Here is a 14,909-nt window from a genome sequence, read left to right on the forward strand (position 1 = left end):
GATCTAATCATGAGTAATATTAGTTCTTATCAATTCTCAAAACTGTAGTGTAAACAGACCTTTTGCGGGTTATATCATCCTTGCTGAGAAAGGAGAAATGAAACTCAAACACCTGCCAAGAGCTTCAGAAAAATGAAAATAAAGGGAGCGAAATGGCATTTCTTCATTGTCACCAACTATTATGACAGAACTCAACAGTTACGTGGCTGGGGAGCAAGAATATCAGGAGATAAGACGTGTAGAGAGAATCAGATAAATACTTAGAAGATTTCAGATCAGAAAAAGTCCCCCCAATACAACAGGAAGGTTCACTGAGTCCCTGACAGTATGATTTAAAATTTTAGAGGGCCACAGCATCATTTGTAAGCCAGGGAAAAGCAGTTTATAGGAATGGTCATATGAAACGTCTGGGTGAGTTCATAAAAGCTACTAAATACCATTTCATTTCGCTAGGTGGGGGCCGGCAGGGGGAGAGATTTATTTATAGATATTCAAGCATAGTATGGGGATGATCTGTCCAAAGGAATTGTACTAGGAAAAGAGAAAAGGATAACACAGATAATGACTCGAGAGTCCCAAGGACGGCACGATCACTCAGGATTGCTAGAAACTACAGTCACACAACAAAACCTGGGCAGAGAAAATTCTATGATCTGAAAAGAGAAGATTATTCCATTTTCCACCTCTGTTAAGTGGTCTGCCATAATCCAGAAAGTCTGCTTCAGGGCCCAGCAACAGAAGTCGGATTCATCTCTGATCCTCTTCTCTCCTAGCTGGGACAAAAGAAGGTGGGAGAGACAGAGCCTGCTTATTTGTGCTTTGCTCAGAATTAAAGCTGCAGATGTAGTCTTCCACTCAAGATGGTGAGGGACACTAAATTAGGGAAAAAACAAAACCAAAATCCAACAAGCAAGGGGAATTTCAGTTGCCATCCTTAAACCAACAGGAAAAGCACCAAGTGCCACAGGTACACTGTAGATTCAGACCTAGAAGAACAACTAACATGAAAGCAAGCCAGGTTGGTTTTAACTTAAACATGGAGATGGTCATTGTTTATGAGGTACATTGTGGTTTGCTTTTTGGTATGGACTCTAGCAGGGAGGCTTCCCAGGTGGTGCTAGTGGTAAAGAACCCGCCTGCTGATGCAGGAGACATAAAAAATGCGCGTTCTATCCTGGGTTGAGAAAAACCCCTGCAGTAGGAAACAGCAACAACCCACTCCAGTAATCTTGCCAAGAAACTTCCATGGACAGAGAAGGCTGGTGGGCTACAGACCATGGGGTCACAGAGTCTGACACAACTGAGCATGTGCACGTGTGCACACGCGCACACACACACACACACACACACACACACACACACACTCTAGCAGGGTACCCAAGTGAGCTGGCCAAATTTAAAGGGGCCAGTTTCTGATGATAGCACATGTGTCAGGAAAACAAGTATTAATATAAGCTGACTATAAAAACAGCCAACTGCTAAATAACAGGAAGAAAGGACCTGTTTGCTTGTTAAGTTCTCCACAAAGGCTTCCTTACATGTAAACAGGTCATATGGAAAGTTATTTTCCGATGTTACGTTCTCTGAGTCTGAAAGTTAGAGAGCAGAGCACGCCTGAGGATGGGCCATGTGCTTCCAGATGTGATATGACATACATGCGTGTATGCTAAGTCTCTTCAGTCATGATCGACTCTGTGTGATCTTGTGGACGGCAGCCCGCCAGGCTCCTCTGTCCATGGAATTCTCCAGGCAAGAAGACTGGAGTGGATTTCCATGCCCTTCTATAGGGAATCTTCAAGTCCAGGGGTCAAACCCATGTCTCTTACATCTCCTGCATTGCAAGTGGGTTCTTTACCACTAGTGCGATGTGGGGAGCCCTGTGATCTGACATACTGGTGGGTAATAGAAAGGCTGAAGAGGTAATAAATAATTGAGAATTAGGAAACATGCACTAAGAAAATTTAAAATCAAGGTTAACTTCAATGTTACTAGAATTTAACAACAAATAACAATTGAAACTAAAGATACAGATTAACTTCAGATGAACAGATATCATTTCATAAAGATTAAAAAACTTTAAAGCAGAAAGATCTTTTACAAAGCCTTAAAATATTGGGGCCAATATGTTTGTTTGGGGGCATAAGTAAAAGTTTTTAGAAAGTAAAGTACTTTCCAACGCTTCTCAGCAATAAAAAGGAAACGAATTATCAGTATACAACAACATGGAATATCTCAAAATATTTATCCTGAGAGGCCAGACACAAAGAACACATAATGTGCAAATACATTTATATAAAGCTCTATGAAAATGCACATAGAAAATTTTCTATAACGAAAACTGAGAGCCAAAGAATTGATGCTTTTGAACTGTGGTGTTGGAGAAGACTCTTGAGAATCCCTTGGACTGCAAGGAGCTCCAACCAGTCCATCCTAAAGGACATCAGTCCTGAATATTCATTGGAAGGACTGAGACTGAAGCTGAAACTCCAATACTTTGGCCACCTGATGCGAAGAGCTGACTCATTTGAAAAGATCCTGATGCTGGGAAAGATTGAAGGCAGGAGGAGAAGGGGACGACAGAGGATGAAATGGTTGGATGGCATCACCAACTCAGTGGACATGAGTCTGAGTAAACTCTAGGAGTTGGTGATGGACAGGGAGGCCTGGAGTGCTGCCATCCATGCGGTCACAAAGAGTCGGACACAACTGAGCGACTGAACTGAACTGAGAAAATGCACGTTATATATACTATCAGGGAGCAGATTCCTAGGGTGAGAGAGGATGATGAGAAGGATTAAAAAGGGGTTTGACAGCACTTTGGAGATCATGGAGGTATTTATTATCTTGATTGTGGTGATGGTTTCATAGGTGTATAAAATATAAAAAATTATCAAACTGTACACTGTAAATATATAGATTTGTATATTTGAATTATAAAGCTATTAATAAAACCAAAACTTCAATAAATTTCTATCTTCTGACAGACATTATATGCTACATTTTTGTCAAATGTGTACGTTAAAGAACTTGAAACAATAACATAGGTTTTTATAAAGATACTAATCATGAACTGAAAAAGGATTTTGTAACTGGCCTTTCACACTATAATACTAATGTTCCAACTCAGAACCTGGAGGTTATGCAGGTCTGTACACAGTCTGTATTTCCCCTGCTTTGCAATTTAGCAAAGCAAACTCCTACTTCGTCTTTATACCACACAATGTCTAGTGTGACAGATAAGTAAATAGTTAAATAGATAAATGTATTGCTGCTGTTAATAACCATCACTACAAGAAACTTTTTGAAGACCTTTGTTGGCAAGGACAAAACAAAGATAAGTGATAAGAAGTGAGAATAATGGTTTTTCATTAAGAGCAGAGCAGCTAGTCTAAATCTGGTCTTGAATGAGTTTTTGAGTGAAGGTGCATTGTTGTATCAAACGTGATACATTTGTGTATAAAAAGACAAAAGCAACACATACAATAATAAGTAATAAGGCTTCCCTGGTGGCTCAGCGGTAAAGAATTCACCTGCAATGCAGGAGGCTGCCTGCAATGCACTGGATCCCTGGGTCGGGAAGACCCCCTGGAGAAAGAAATGGTAACCCACTCCAGTATTCTTGCCTGGGAAACCCCATGGACAGAGAAGCCTGGCAGGTTACAGTCCGTGGGGTGCAAAGAGTTGGACACAACTTCAGGACTAAACCACCACCACCACAGACCCTTCATAAGCACAGAGTGTAGAACTTTTCCTTGACCATAAAAATGTTTAGGATTATTTTTCAAAATCAGAATTTGCTAACTGCACTTTGTTTTGAGAACCAAACACAGAAACTTGGGCATAAAATCCTGGGTCTAACTTGAATTTTGTTAAAAATGTACACAGACTAATTTTCCAGCAAAGAGATCCTGAGGTTTCTAGGGGAAGTAGGAGAGAATGCTCGATCCTAACTACCTTCAAACGTGAGTAAGAGTAAAATCTAACAGATTGAGGATTGTGCCCAATGTCCACTTACAGTCCATAAGTGATTAATAGAAACTGGAAGATTATAAACTGTCTTCAACGTTTAATCATAATCAATAAAAAATATTCAATAAAAATACAAAAACATTAGCACACATAAAATTTCAACTGAGACTAGTCCTCTAATCTTTATTGCTTTCCTGAGATAACCAGAAGCCTATTTTTGGTAAAATAAACTATTGGTAATTCACAGAGGTTCTCACCCACCCTCATCTAGGCTCTGACCAGCAGCAGGAAGGGACACATTTAGAAGCCTGTAGTATTTGTACTCCTCCTTTCCCCAAAGAAATTTTTCCCATCAAAGGAAATTGTTCTATTTTGGTCCTTACTTCCTGTGGGAAATGCTGGCATGGTGTCTGGTGAGCACGGCCATCGTGTTATTTCTAACCCCGACGTCCACAGTATTCCAGGTGTCCTGCATTAGAAGGAAAGTCTCTAACATTTCTTTAGCTGTCATTAGCTGCAAAGAATACCTGCAGAGCACTACAGAAACGATTGAGGTATATGGTGAAATTAGAACACAAAGAAGGTCAGCAGAGGAGTGGAATATAATTGTACCGAAACTAGGTTTCATACTATGAAGTTGAAAGGCTTGGTAGCTCACTGCTAGTAGCTGATAATTATGAGACTCTATGTTATCAGACTTGTCATTAAGAGCAAAGTAGTCTTAATTAGTAGGTTCATAAAAGAAAACATTGCTAGCTCAGAAAAATTTACCAAACTGTGAAAACTGGATGAACTCACTTTACCTTGAGTTTTCTAGAATTTGTTCTGGGTTAAGATTTATTCGTGATTCCAAAACATTTACTAAGTGTTCTACTATGTATCAGATACTGTGACATTTGAAACAAAGAGATGAAGTATAGGGCATTAGAGGGCCGGGACAACATTACAGTCCTCGGTTCCAGTTTTTTCCTAAGACCCAAGTGCATCCTCTCCCTTCCTTTGAACACGTGATACCATCAAATTCCTTTTTGTGACAATTTCAGGTTGTTCTTTTGTTGCTGTTACTTGTAACTGAAGGATTCCTGCTGAACACAAATATGAAAATTGTTCCTATCTGAAAGCCAAAATGTATCTAAATTTACCAAACTGGGTCTAGAAGCAAAGTAGCCTAAATCTGACTTCCTTTCACTCTACCTTTGATCATTTTCTCTATCTCAAATTCCCCACAAGGAAACAAAGTATTAATAGCTGAGTTTATTTAAAGATGAAGAGAAATAATAATCACTTTGCTGCACTTCAGTCCTGTGCTTAGGTATGGAATGAAAGGACAGAAGATTTGAGTTATGAATTTCTAATTTATAGTTCAGATGCTAATGCCAAGAGTGACATATTAGATATGGACAGAACACAGGGTCAACTCAAGCTATTTGTCAAGTAATATGACAATGGGTCATATTACTTACAAGAACAACTCATGAAACATTAATTTTCTCACAGGACACAAATTTCCCACTTTTCATGCTATGGTATTTCCTTTCAGTGGAGCTGCCCACACTCAACCAAATGAAAACAGCCTGGACAGATATAGTCAAGTGGCTGAAAGGAAGAATCTAATCTGCTATAACCCTAAAGGACAACATATTTATTCCGAGAAAATAGTGTGTTTCTCCGGTTAAAAAAATGAGGAACACTGATAAGGAAAGGAACCAGGCTGTCAACTGGCAGAAATACTTTGGACAGAGAGGAGAATTCATTTTGAGACAACTCGCCTCTGAAAAGTTAATAAAGTCCTGATAAACTCATAGAATGTAAGAGAAAGAAAGAGAAGTTCAGCCCAGGAGGCTCAACACCTGACTGATGATATATAGAGACGCCAGCGGAAACTGGAGCGTGGGAGTGGAGAGGGATGACGTGTACGCTGCACGTATGGAGAGCAACAAGTCCAAATCAGGGCGAGGCAGAACACGCCACGGGAGAAGGATGAAATGGACAGAAGATGAAACTGATAGGATACCTGCTGTGCTTGAATGTGCTGAGAGGAGATACAGACAACAGGCAAAGTGCCTCTACAAATTTAAGAGGATAGAAATTACATCCAGCGTTTTTTTCCAACCACAACAGTATGAAACTAGAATCGGTTATATGAAGAGAAACAGGGTCTTCCCTGGTGGTACAGGGAAGTGGAGTGGTTAAGAATCTGGCTGCCAATGCAGGGAACACGGGTTCCACCCCTGGTCTGGGAACACTGCACCTGCCACGGGGCAACTAAGCCCGGGCGCCACACCTACTGAAGCCCGTGCTCCGCAAGAGAAGCCACCTCAACGAGAAGTCTCTGCACTGCCAACTAGATGGCAGGCCCTGCCCACTGCAACTAGAGAAAGTCCACGCGCAGCAACAAAGACCCACTACAGCTATAAACTAATTAACTGGAAAAAGAAACGGGAAAACACAAACACGTGGATACTAACCAACATGCTGCTAAAAAAAACCCCATGGGTCAATGAAGACACTGAAGACGAAACCAGACAATATCTCAAGACAAACTGAAAATAAAAACACAGCTTTCCAACATCTATATGAGACAGCAAAAGCAGTTCTAAGAGGGAAGTTCATAGCAATACAAGCCTACCCCAAGAAACAGGAAAATTCTCAAACCTAAGTTACCATCTAACAGAATTAGAAAAAGAACAAAAGCCCAAATTCAGTAGAAGGAAAGGGAAAAAAATCAGAGAGAGAAAAACTAGACACCAAAAAATAATTGAAAAGATCTATGAAACCGAGAGCAGTCTTTTTTCCTTAATGACAAACAAAATGGATACGCCTTTAGTCAGACTCATCTAGGGGGAAAAAGAAAGAGGACTTGAATAAGCAAAATAAGTAATGAAAGAGAAGTTACAACCAATATCGCAGAGGTTAAAAAAATATAATAGAATACTATGAACAGTTACATGCCAACAAATTAGATAACTAGAATAAATGGATAAATTTCTAGACAAATACCATCTTCCCAGACTGAATCAGGAAGAAATAGACAATCTGAACAGACTGATCACTAGTAGTGAAATTGAATTAATATTCAAAACACTCCCATGCAAGTCCAAGATCAGATGGCTTCACAGGGAAATTCTATCAAACATATAAAGAAGGGCTAATAACTATTCTTCTCTAACTACTCCAAAAAATTAAAGATAAGGGAACAAAAATTTTTTCTACAAAGCCATCATTACCCTTATACCAAAACCAAACTAAGACAGTACAAAAAAAGAATATTAGATGCTAAAATAAATGCAAAAATTATTGACAAAATAATAACAAACCAAATTCAATACAGAAGAAAGTGAATATAGATGCAAATTTTTTTGACAAAATAATAACAAACCAAATTCAACAATATATAAACAGGATTATATACCATTATCAAGCAGGATTTATTTCAGGGATGCAAGGATGATTAAACATCCACAAATCAATCAACATGATATATCACATCAAGAAAAATAAGGTTAGAAATCACATGATCATCTTAATAGATGCAGAAAAACCATTTGACAAAATTCAACATCCATGTATGATAAAAAAAAAAAACTCATCAAAATTGGTATAGAGGAGACACATCTCAACATAATAAAGGCAATTTATGACAACCCAGAGCAAACATTAACAAAAAAAAAGGCAACCTACAGAATGGGAGAAGGTAAATTTGCAAATGATATGTCTGATTAGGGATTAATATCCACAATACACAAACAGCTCATACAGCTTAATACCAAACAAAACCAAACCAAACAACTTGACTGAAAAATGGCAGAAGTTGTAAGTAAGTATTTTTCCAAACAAGTTTTACAGATGGCCAAAAAAAGGTACCTGAAAAGAATGTTCAACGTGGCTAACCGTTAGAGAAATGGAAATCAGAACTACAGGGACATACCCTCTCACACCTGTCTCACTGGCTATCACCAGAAAGACCACAGACAGCAAATGTTGGTGAGGGGGTGGAGAAGAGGGAACCCTGGTACACTGTTGGTGGGACGTAAATTGGGGTTGCCTCTATGGAAAACCATATGGAGTTTCCTCAAAAAAAAAGGAAACTAAAAATGGAACCACCACATGATCCAGCAATTCTACTCCTAAGTATATAATCCAAGAAAATGGAAACACTAATTTGAAGAGATACATGGACCTCAATGTTCACAGCAACATTAATTACAGTAGACGCAATATGGAAACAACCTACGTGCTCATCAACAGATGAACGGATACAGGAGATGTGGCACATATATACTGCAATATTATTCTGTGTAAAAAAGAATGAAACACTGCCATTTGCAGCAATGTGAATGAATCTAGAGAATATTATGCTAGGTGCAATGAGTCAGACAAAGACAAATGGCTGTATGTTTTCACTTGTGGAATCTAAAACAAACAAACAAAACAAGAGAACAAATGAATACAACAGATACAGGGAACAAAGTAGTAGTTACCAGCCGGGCGAGAAGTGGAGAGGAGCAAGACAGAAATGGAAGATTAAGATGTACAAACTACTATGTATAAAATAAGTTACAAAGATACATCGTACAGCACAGGGAATATAGCCAACAGTTTATAATAACTTTACACGGAGCAGAATCTATAGAAATATTGAATCACTAAGTTGTACACCTGAAAATGATATTACAAGTCAACTACAGTTCAATTAACACACATACACACACACAAAAATATTTGTATAATAACTAGATACTTACTAGTTGTCTCAAAAATGAAAAGTCAAGCCAAATTTGAACACTTATTTTTTTGGTGCAAATAAAGTATAAACTTATAGTTGCCAACTCTTTAAAGAAACTTGCCTTCACTAATAAGTTTCTGTGAGGTAACAAGAGATCCATCCACAATCCTAAAGGAAATCAGTCCTGAATATTCACAGAAAGGACTGATGCTGAAGCTGAAATTCCAATACTTGGGCCACCTGATGCAAAAAACTGACTCATTTGAAAAGACCCTGATGCTGGGGAAGATTGAAGGCGAGGGAGATTGAAGGGAGGAGAAGGGGACAACAGAGGATGAGATGGTTGGATGGTATCGCCGACTCAATGGACATGAGTTTGTGTAAGCTCCAGGAGCTGGTGATGGACAGGGAAGCCTGGCGTGCTGCAGTCCATGGGGTTGCAAAGAGTTGGACATGACTGAGCAACTGAACTGAACTCAACAAGAAAAAAGAAAAGAAAGTCACTTCTTTATCTGGGTTCCCATAGCATTATGTAGACATCTTTATTGTAATATTTTAAAGCTGCATTTTAATTTTTTATTTATATTCTGCCGTTCTTCATATGTAGGCAAATACTAACTTTAGGAAAAATAGAACATATGTAAAAAGAAAAATAACTGTAGTCTACTGAATGATTCAGCAGTATACAGTCCTTGTGCTATCATAATAATGCAAACACTGAATGAAGTTCTAAACAAAATTACTACCTAATATTTAGGAAGAATGGGAGATAGGAGGTATGCATGTGCAGTGGGAAGCAGGATGGTGGAAGAGGTCTAAACTGTCATTTTCCATAGTAGGGAATCAATGGGCAGTGCCCAACACTGAAAAATAAATCAAGCAATGTCAATAAAAGTTTATTATTTAGTGACATGGAGGTAAATATCCAAAGAAACAGCTCAGACTTGCAAGTGGTAGTCTCTGAGGAAGAAGCAACAGGAAAGTGTCCCAGGACACATAACAGAGGACTGGTATTTTTCCAGAAAAGCTTTGAAAAACTGCCTGGCTCAAGTTTTATGCATATTTAACAATAATTAAAAAAAAAAAACTTAAACAAAAATTTTAAAAATAAGCGAAGGAAATAAGCAGTGCTATCATCTGTCTCCACCGGTTTCAGAGTGACTTCTGGAGACAGAACCGAGCCTGGTTTCATTCACGGGAATGATGAAAATCAAGAGTGATGAAGACAGGACGCTTTGGGAAAGAAGCACTATCGACCAGTCTGAGTCAGATCCTGAATGTGAAGCCTGGGGCCACTTCGTTCCTGAGAGTATGTTCATTTGTAAAACCGCTTGTGACCATGAGGGAGAACTTGGGTTCCTTCCATGGAAAAGGGCTGCCGTTTCCTGGACGTTTGGCGAGCAGACAATGCCCCTCAAGTCCTGAGGGAAACCAACGGGCAGCCCTGCTGGGAGCTGTTGTCCAGCTGCTCTGATTCGTCTCCCTGAAAATGCAACTGCTCCCTGATAGGTGAGTCACACGCAAATAAGGTACAGTAGTTGAATGTTATAAGCCCAAGGTATGATATGAGAGCGCTCTTTATAATTTGCCTCCCTAAACACTCAACCAAACCACTTACTGGGCTACAAGGATCTGAGGGTAGGCAATAGCCGTGTAATCAAGCAAATTTTTACAGAGATAATAAGATTAAATATTTTCTCTCTACAAAAAAATTCCAAAGATAAAACATAAACACAATAAGAAACACACATAATTAGCATTTGCTGGATTTCATTGTTTTAAATATGGCAGCAAGTTCTTTAGGGGAAGGAGTGGCTTCAATCAAGTAAGATTCAATTAAGTGACTGGGAATTCCCCAAAGTACTAATAATAATCTCTAATTACATGAAGATATCCACGGAAATGTAATGAGGCAGAAAATTACTTATAATTGCTAGATCTCTTCTAAAGGAAAGCACAGTATGTAGCTGAAAGAAATATTTTCGTTGAAACTTCTTAATTTGAAGATTTTAGGGAGCTAGGCATGAACCCTGGGTATAGCAGGGAGCAGGCTGGCCCTCATGATCAGCGGGGACAGCCAATCTCATCTACAAACAATAAATGCTGGTAAGGATGTGGACAAAAGGAAACCCTCTACACTGCTGCTGAGAATGTACACTGATATAGCCATATGGAGAGTGGTATGAAGATTCCTTAAAAAACTGGGAATAAATCTACCATACGACCCAGCAACCCCACAACTGGGCACATACCCTGAGAAAGCCAAAATTCTAAAAGACACATGTACCCCAACGTTGACTGCAGCACTATCCACAACAGCCAAGACATGGAAACAACCCTAGATGTCCATCTATAGATGAATGGATAAAGAAGATGTGGTACATATATACAGTGGAATATTACTCAGCTATAAAAAAAGAGCAAATTCGAGCCAGTTCTAGTGAGGTGGATGAACCTATAGCCTATTACACAGACTGAAGTCACAAAGAGAGAAACAAATATCGTGTATTAACGCACATACATGAAATCTAGAAAAATGGTATTGAGGAATCTATCTGCAGGGAAGGAATGGAGATGCAGATGTAGAGGTGAATTGGTGGACACAGTGGGGCAAGGAGAGAATGGGATGAATGGAGAAAGTAGCATCAATATGCATGCACTATCATGTGTAAAATAGGTAGCTGGTGAGAAGTTGCTATGTAATACAGGGAGCCCAGTCTGGTGCTCTGTGATGACCTAGACGGGTGGGATGAGGGTTGAGTGGGAGGGAGGCTCAAAAGAGAGGGCATATGTGTATCATTATGGCTGATTCAGACTTCCCTGGTGGCTCAGATGGTAAAGCGTCAGCCTGCAATGCGGAATCCCTGGGTTGGGAAGATCCCCTAGAGAAGGGAATGGCAACCCACTCCAGTACTCTTGCCTGGAAAATCCCGTGAATGGAGGAGCATGGTGGGTTATACAGTCCATGGGGATGCAAAGAGTCGGACACGACTGAGCAACTTCACTTCCCTTCTTCTTCATGGCTGGTTCACACTGTTGTACAGCAGAAACCAACACAACATTTGAAAGCAATTTTCCTCCAATTAAAAAATAAATTTAAAAGAATTTTCAAACCCATACGAAATTTGAAAGAACAGAATGTGAACACCCAAATATCCTTCACCTACATTTCACCAGTTGTTAAGACTTCACTGCTTTGTGTTTTTGCTCTCCCCTTGCTCTTTGTTTCTGTGTGGTACATTTAAATCCATTCATCACATCTTTTTTACCCTGAAACGTTTGGAAATAACTTGAAGGCATCTTTTTACATTATCCCTTAGATATTTCAGAATATAGGTCCTAGGAATAGAAATGTTCCCCTTTGTAAAAAAAATCAATAAACAGAAAACTCAATTAAGAAGTCAGGAAGCCAGAAGCGGGGGCTCTCACGCCCTGTGACAGACAATAGCAGGGTCAACAGGAAGAAGAAAACCTTCCTTTTCTTGCCTGGCAAGAGCTCAGCCAATGAAAGACTGTTAGGCTGCTAGGAATAGAATGAAAAGACACTAGACTTCCAACCCTCAATTCCACCAATGGACTCTTTGATCATTATAGCTCTTCTGACTTTCTTTTTCCCTTTTAGATGAGCCCTTCCTCCTCTTCTTGTTGCATAAGGACTTGCACGTAGCTCCCCATTGGTTAGAGACCCCTTAAATAAACCCATTTTTGCTGGAGAAACAACTGGAGGTCTATTTGTTTTAGGTTAACACCTTCATAAACACAATACCATTGTGAAACCTAAGAAAACTGACATTAATTCAATAACATGTAAACTTTTTCAATTGTCCCAAAATGTCTTTCATAGCTATTTTCATTTGATTTCCTGATCCAGGATCCAATACATTGAATTTGGTTGCCACAGTTCTGGAAGAAATGTTTAAATAAGACACAAAGGGCACTCCTGCATCAGGTGACAAACCCCAGAAGTAACCGATCACTTTCTTGGAGGGTAGGCACAGTTAAGTGTGAGACCCTTTTTGTTTCTTCCGAAATGATACAAAATTTGGGGCCAAAATTGAACTGCTCGGAAAACAGAAGAGGAATTATCTTCTTAAAGCTAATGCTCTCAGAAAATGTTCAAACACTTCCATAAAAGTAGGCTGAAAGTACGGAGTACATGTGTTAGTTGCTAAGTTGTGTCCAACTCTTTGCAGCCCCGCTGCCAGGCTCCTCTGCACATGGGATTCTCCAGGCAAGAATACTGGAGTGGGTTGCCATTTCCTTCTCCAGGGGATCTTCCTGACCCAGGGATCAAACCTGGGTCTCCTGCACTGTAGGCAGATTCTTTACTGTCTGAGCCACCAGGGAAACCCTACAGAGTACATCTTGGAGAGCAAACTCAAGTTTTAAAAAGTGTGCGTATAAGATCTTGTCTAGGACGCCAAATTATTAAGCCCTTCAAGGTGATCTTGGTTTGAGCCTAGGTTTAGAAGAATAATTTTTAAAGACATGCTCTTGACAATAAGAATAAGAGTAGCATAGCCCGATTACCTCTGCTGTAGCTGCTCATCAGACACTTGCAGCTCCTCCTTCAAGCGCGTGTACCTGTCCTCTCTCAGCAGCCTGGAGCCGTCATAGAGGCTTAGCTCCCGATCATGGATCAGCCTAATGGACAGGAGAAGGCCCGGAGACAAATCAATCAGTTTAAATGTTGAAGCTATTCGAGGTAGAATCAGTCAGGTAACATTTTAGTCATTTCTATTATTACTGACAGTTGAGTCTAACTATTTTTGTTAGACTCAAAATGCACTTTTTGATATCTTAAGTTGGCTAGTGCTGTTATACTTGGCAAAAACAGTTGGTTTCTGTACTGGAGGGCAGTAGTCACGGTTACTAGATGTGAACAGGGAGGATGAGGAGGAGGAGAAGGAGCTGGAAAGGGGAAGGAGGAGGGAAATGAAAAGCAACAGCTGAATGAGTGATTCAGGATAACCACGAGGTAAATATTAATGAACAAGGCAGTTGGCACATACTCCCTTGAGTCTAAGGGAACACTTTAAGGCAGAGTTTTATCAAAATAGTTCTATCTTTGCAATTACAGGATTTAGAATGTCTAAAATCTTTACAAGGAAATAACTAGTGCTATTTCAGATACCAACTATGATGGAACCTAGCCGTCCACAGCTCAAATAGCATTGTCTTCCAGATGCTGCAGAGCTTAAAGAGTGCTGCTCTAGATCCTACACCAGCCACTAAGGTTTCCTGATGTCCACTGCGCAGACTTCCGCTCAGTGAACCCTGAGGAGAGGGGAGACTGCACACTGCAGAGGTCAGCAACATGGGCACTCAGGCGTGGGAGCAAGTCCCAACCCTGTACCTTACCCGTTGAATGACCGGGGAGGGAGAGAACTGACCCACCGGTCTAAAATTTTATCTTGTATAAAACTAGGGCAGTAACACCAACCTCACAGTATTGCTGTGAAAATTAAATAGCTAATGTAAGGCAGATGCTGAAAGTTGTTCTCAATCTTAGCTACACGTTAGAATCTACTGGGAGGAGGTTAAAAACACCAATGTTCAGGTCTTACCCTGGATCAATTACATCAGAATTTGAGGAGGTGGAGACCAGGCATCAGTCATTTCTAAGCCTCACTCCCATAAGGAGACTCCACAGCTAAGACTCTGAGAAACCCTGGCTTAGCACAAGGCCTCGCAAAGATTAAGAACTCAATGGTAGCTGCTGCTGATGTTACTACTACTTGGCCACATGGGCCAAGAAAGAACTAATAAAAGGAGGCAGCAGGCACTATTTCATTTGTGTTTGCATTTGTCTGTTTAGAGGAGGGAAAAACTGTAAATATATGGAATGCTTATGATAAATCACTGGAAGGTTGTGGTTATGACTTTTAAACGTTCTCAAACTGAATCAGGATTAACAGTGTTTTTAGAATCTTTAATTATACTCCGTACCTGCATCTCATCAAGGACAAAAAAATAACTTTGACTACTTAGTTGGGGAACTGGATTATTTCTTTCCCAGCAAGTTAAAATTTAGAGTTAAAAGTTAAAAACAAGTGATAAAATCAAGATGTAACAAACAAACAAAAATAGTATCATTAATCTCCCAAAGTGGCACAAGATGGGACTATTTTCCATGAAATTTACACACGAAGTCTTAACATTAAAGAGAAGTTAACTATGAATGGGTGGATATTTGCCCCACCTAAGCTGAAAT

At 39.7% G+C, this 14,909-nt stretch overlaps 1 protein-coding gene across 1 annotated transcript in view; it reads right to left on the reverse strand.

Annotated features, from left to right (window-relative positions):
* Nucleotides 1-14,909, reverse strand: part of VWA8 (von Willebrand factor A domain containing 8) — a 380,884-nt gene that overhangs the window by 267,641 nt on the left and 98,334 nt on the right. The window contains exon 14 of the mRNA XM_040267183.1: nucleotides 13,226-13,339. Within this exon, the coding sequence (XP_040123117.1) occupies nucleotides 13,226-13,339 (114 nt within the window). The remainder of the gene's footprint in view (nucleotides 1-13,225; nucleotides 13,340-14,909) is intronic.

Source organism: Oryx dammah, unplaced genomic scaffold (genome assembly GCF_014754425.2).
Source record: "Oryx dammah isolate SB20612 unplaced genomic scaffold, SCBI_Odam_1.1 HiC_scaffold_24, whole genome shotgun sequence".
Classification (NCBI taxonomy): Eukaryota; Metazoa; Chordata; class Mammalia; order Artiodactyla; family Bovidae; genus Oryx; species Oryx dammah.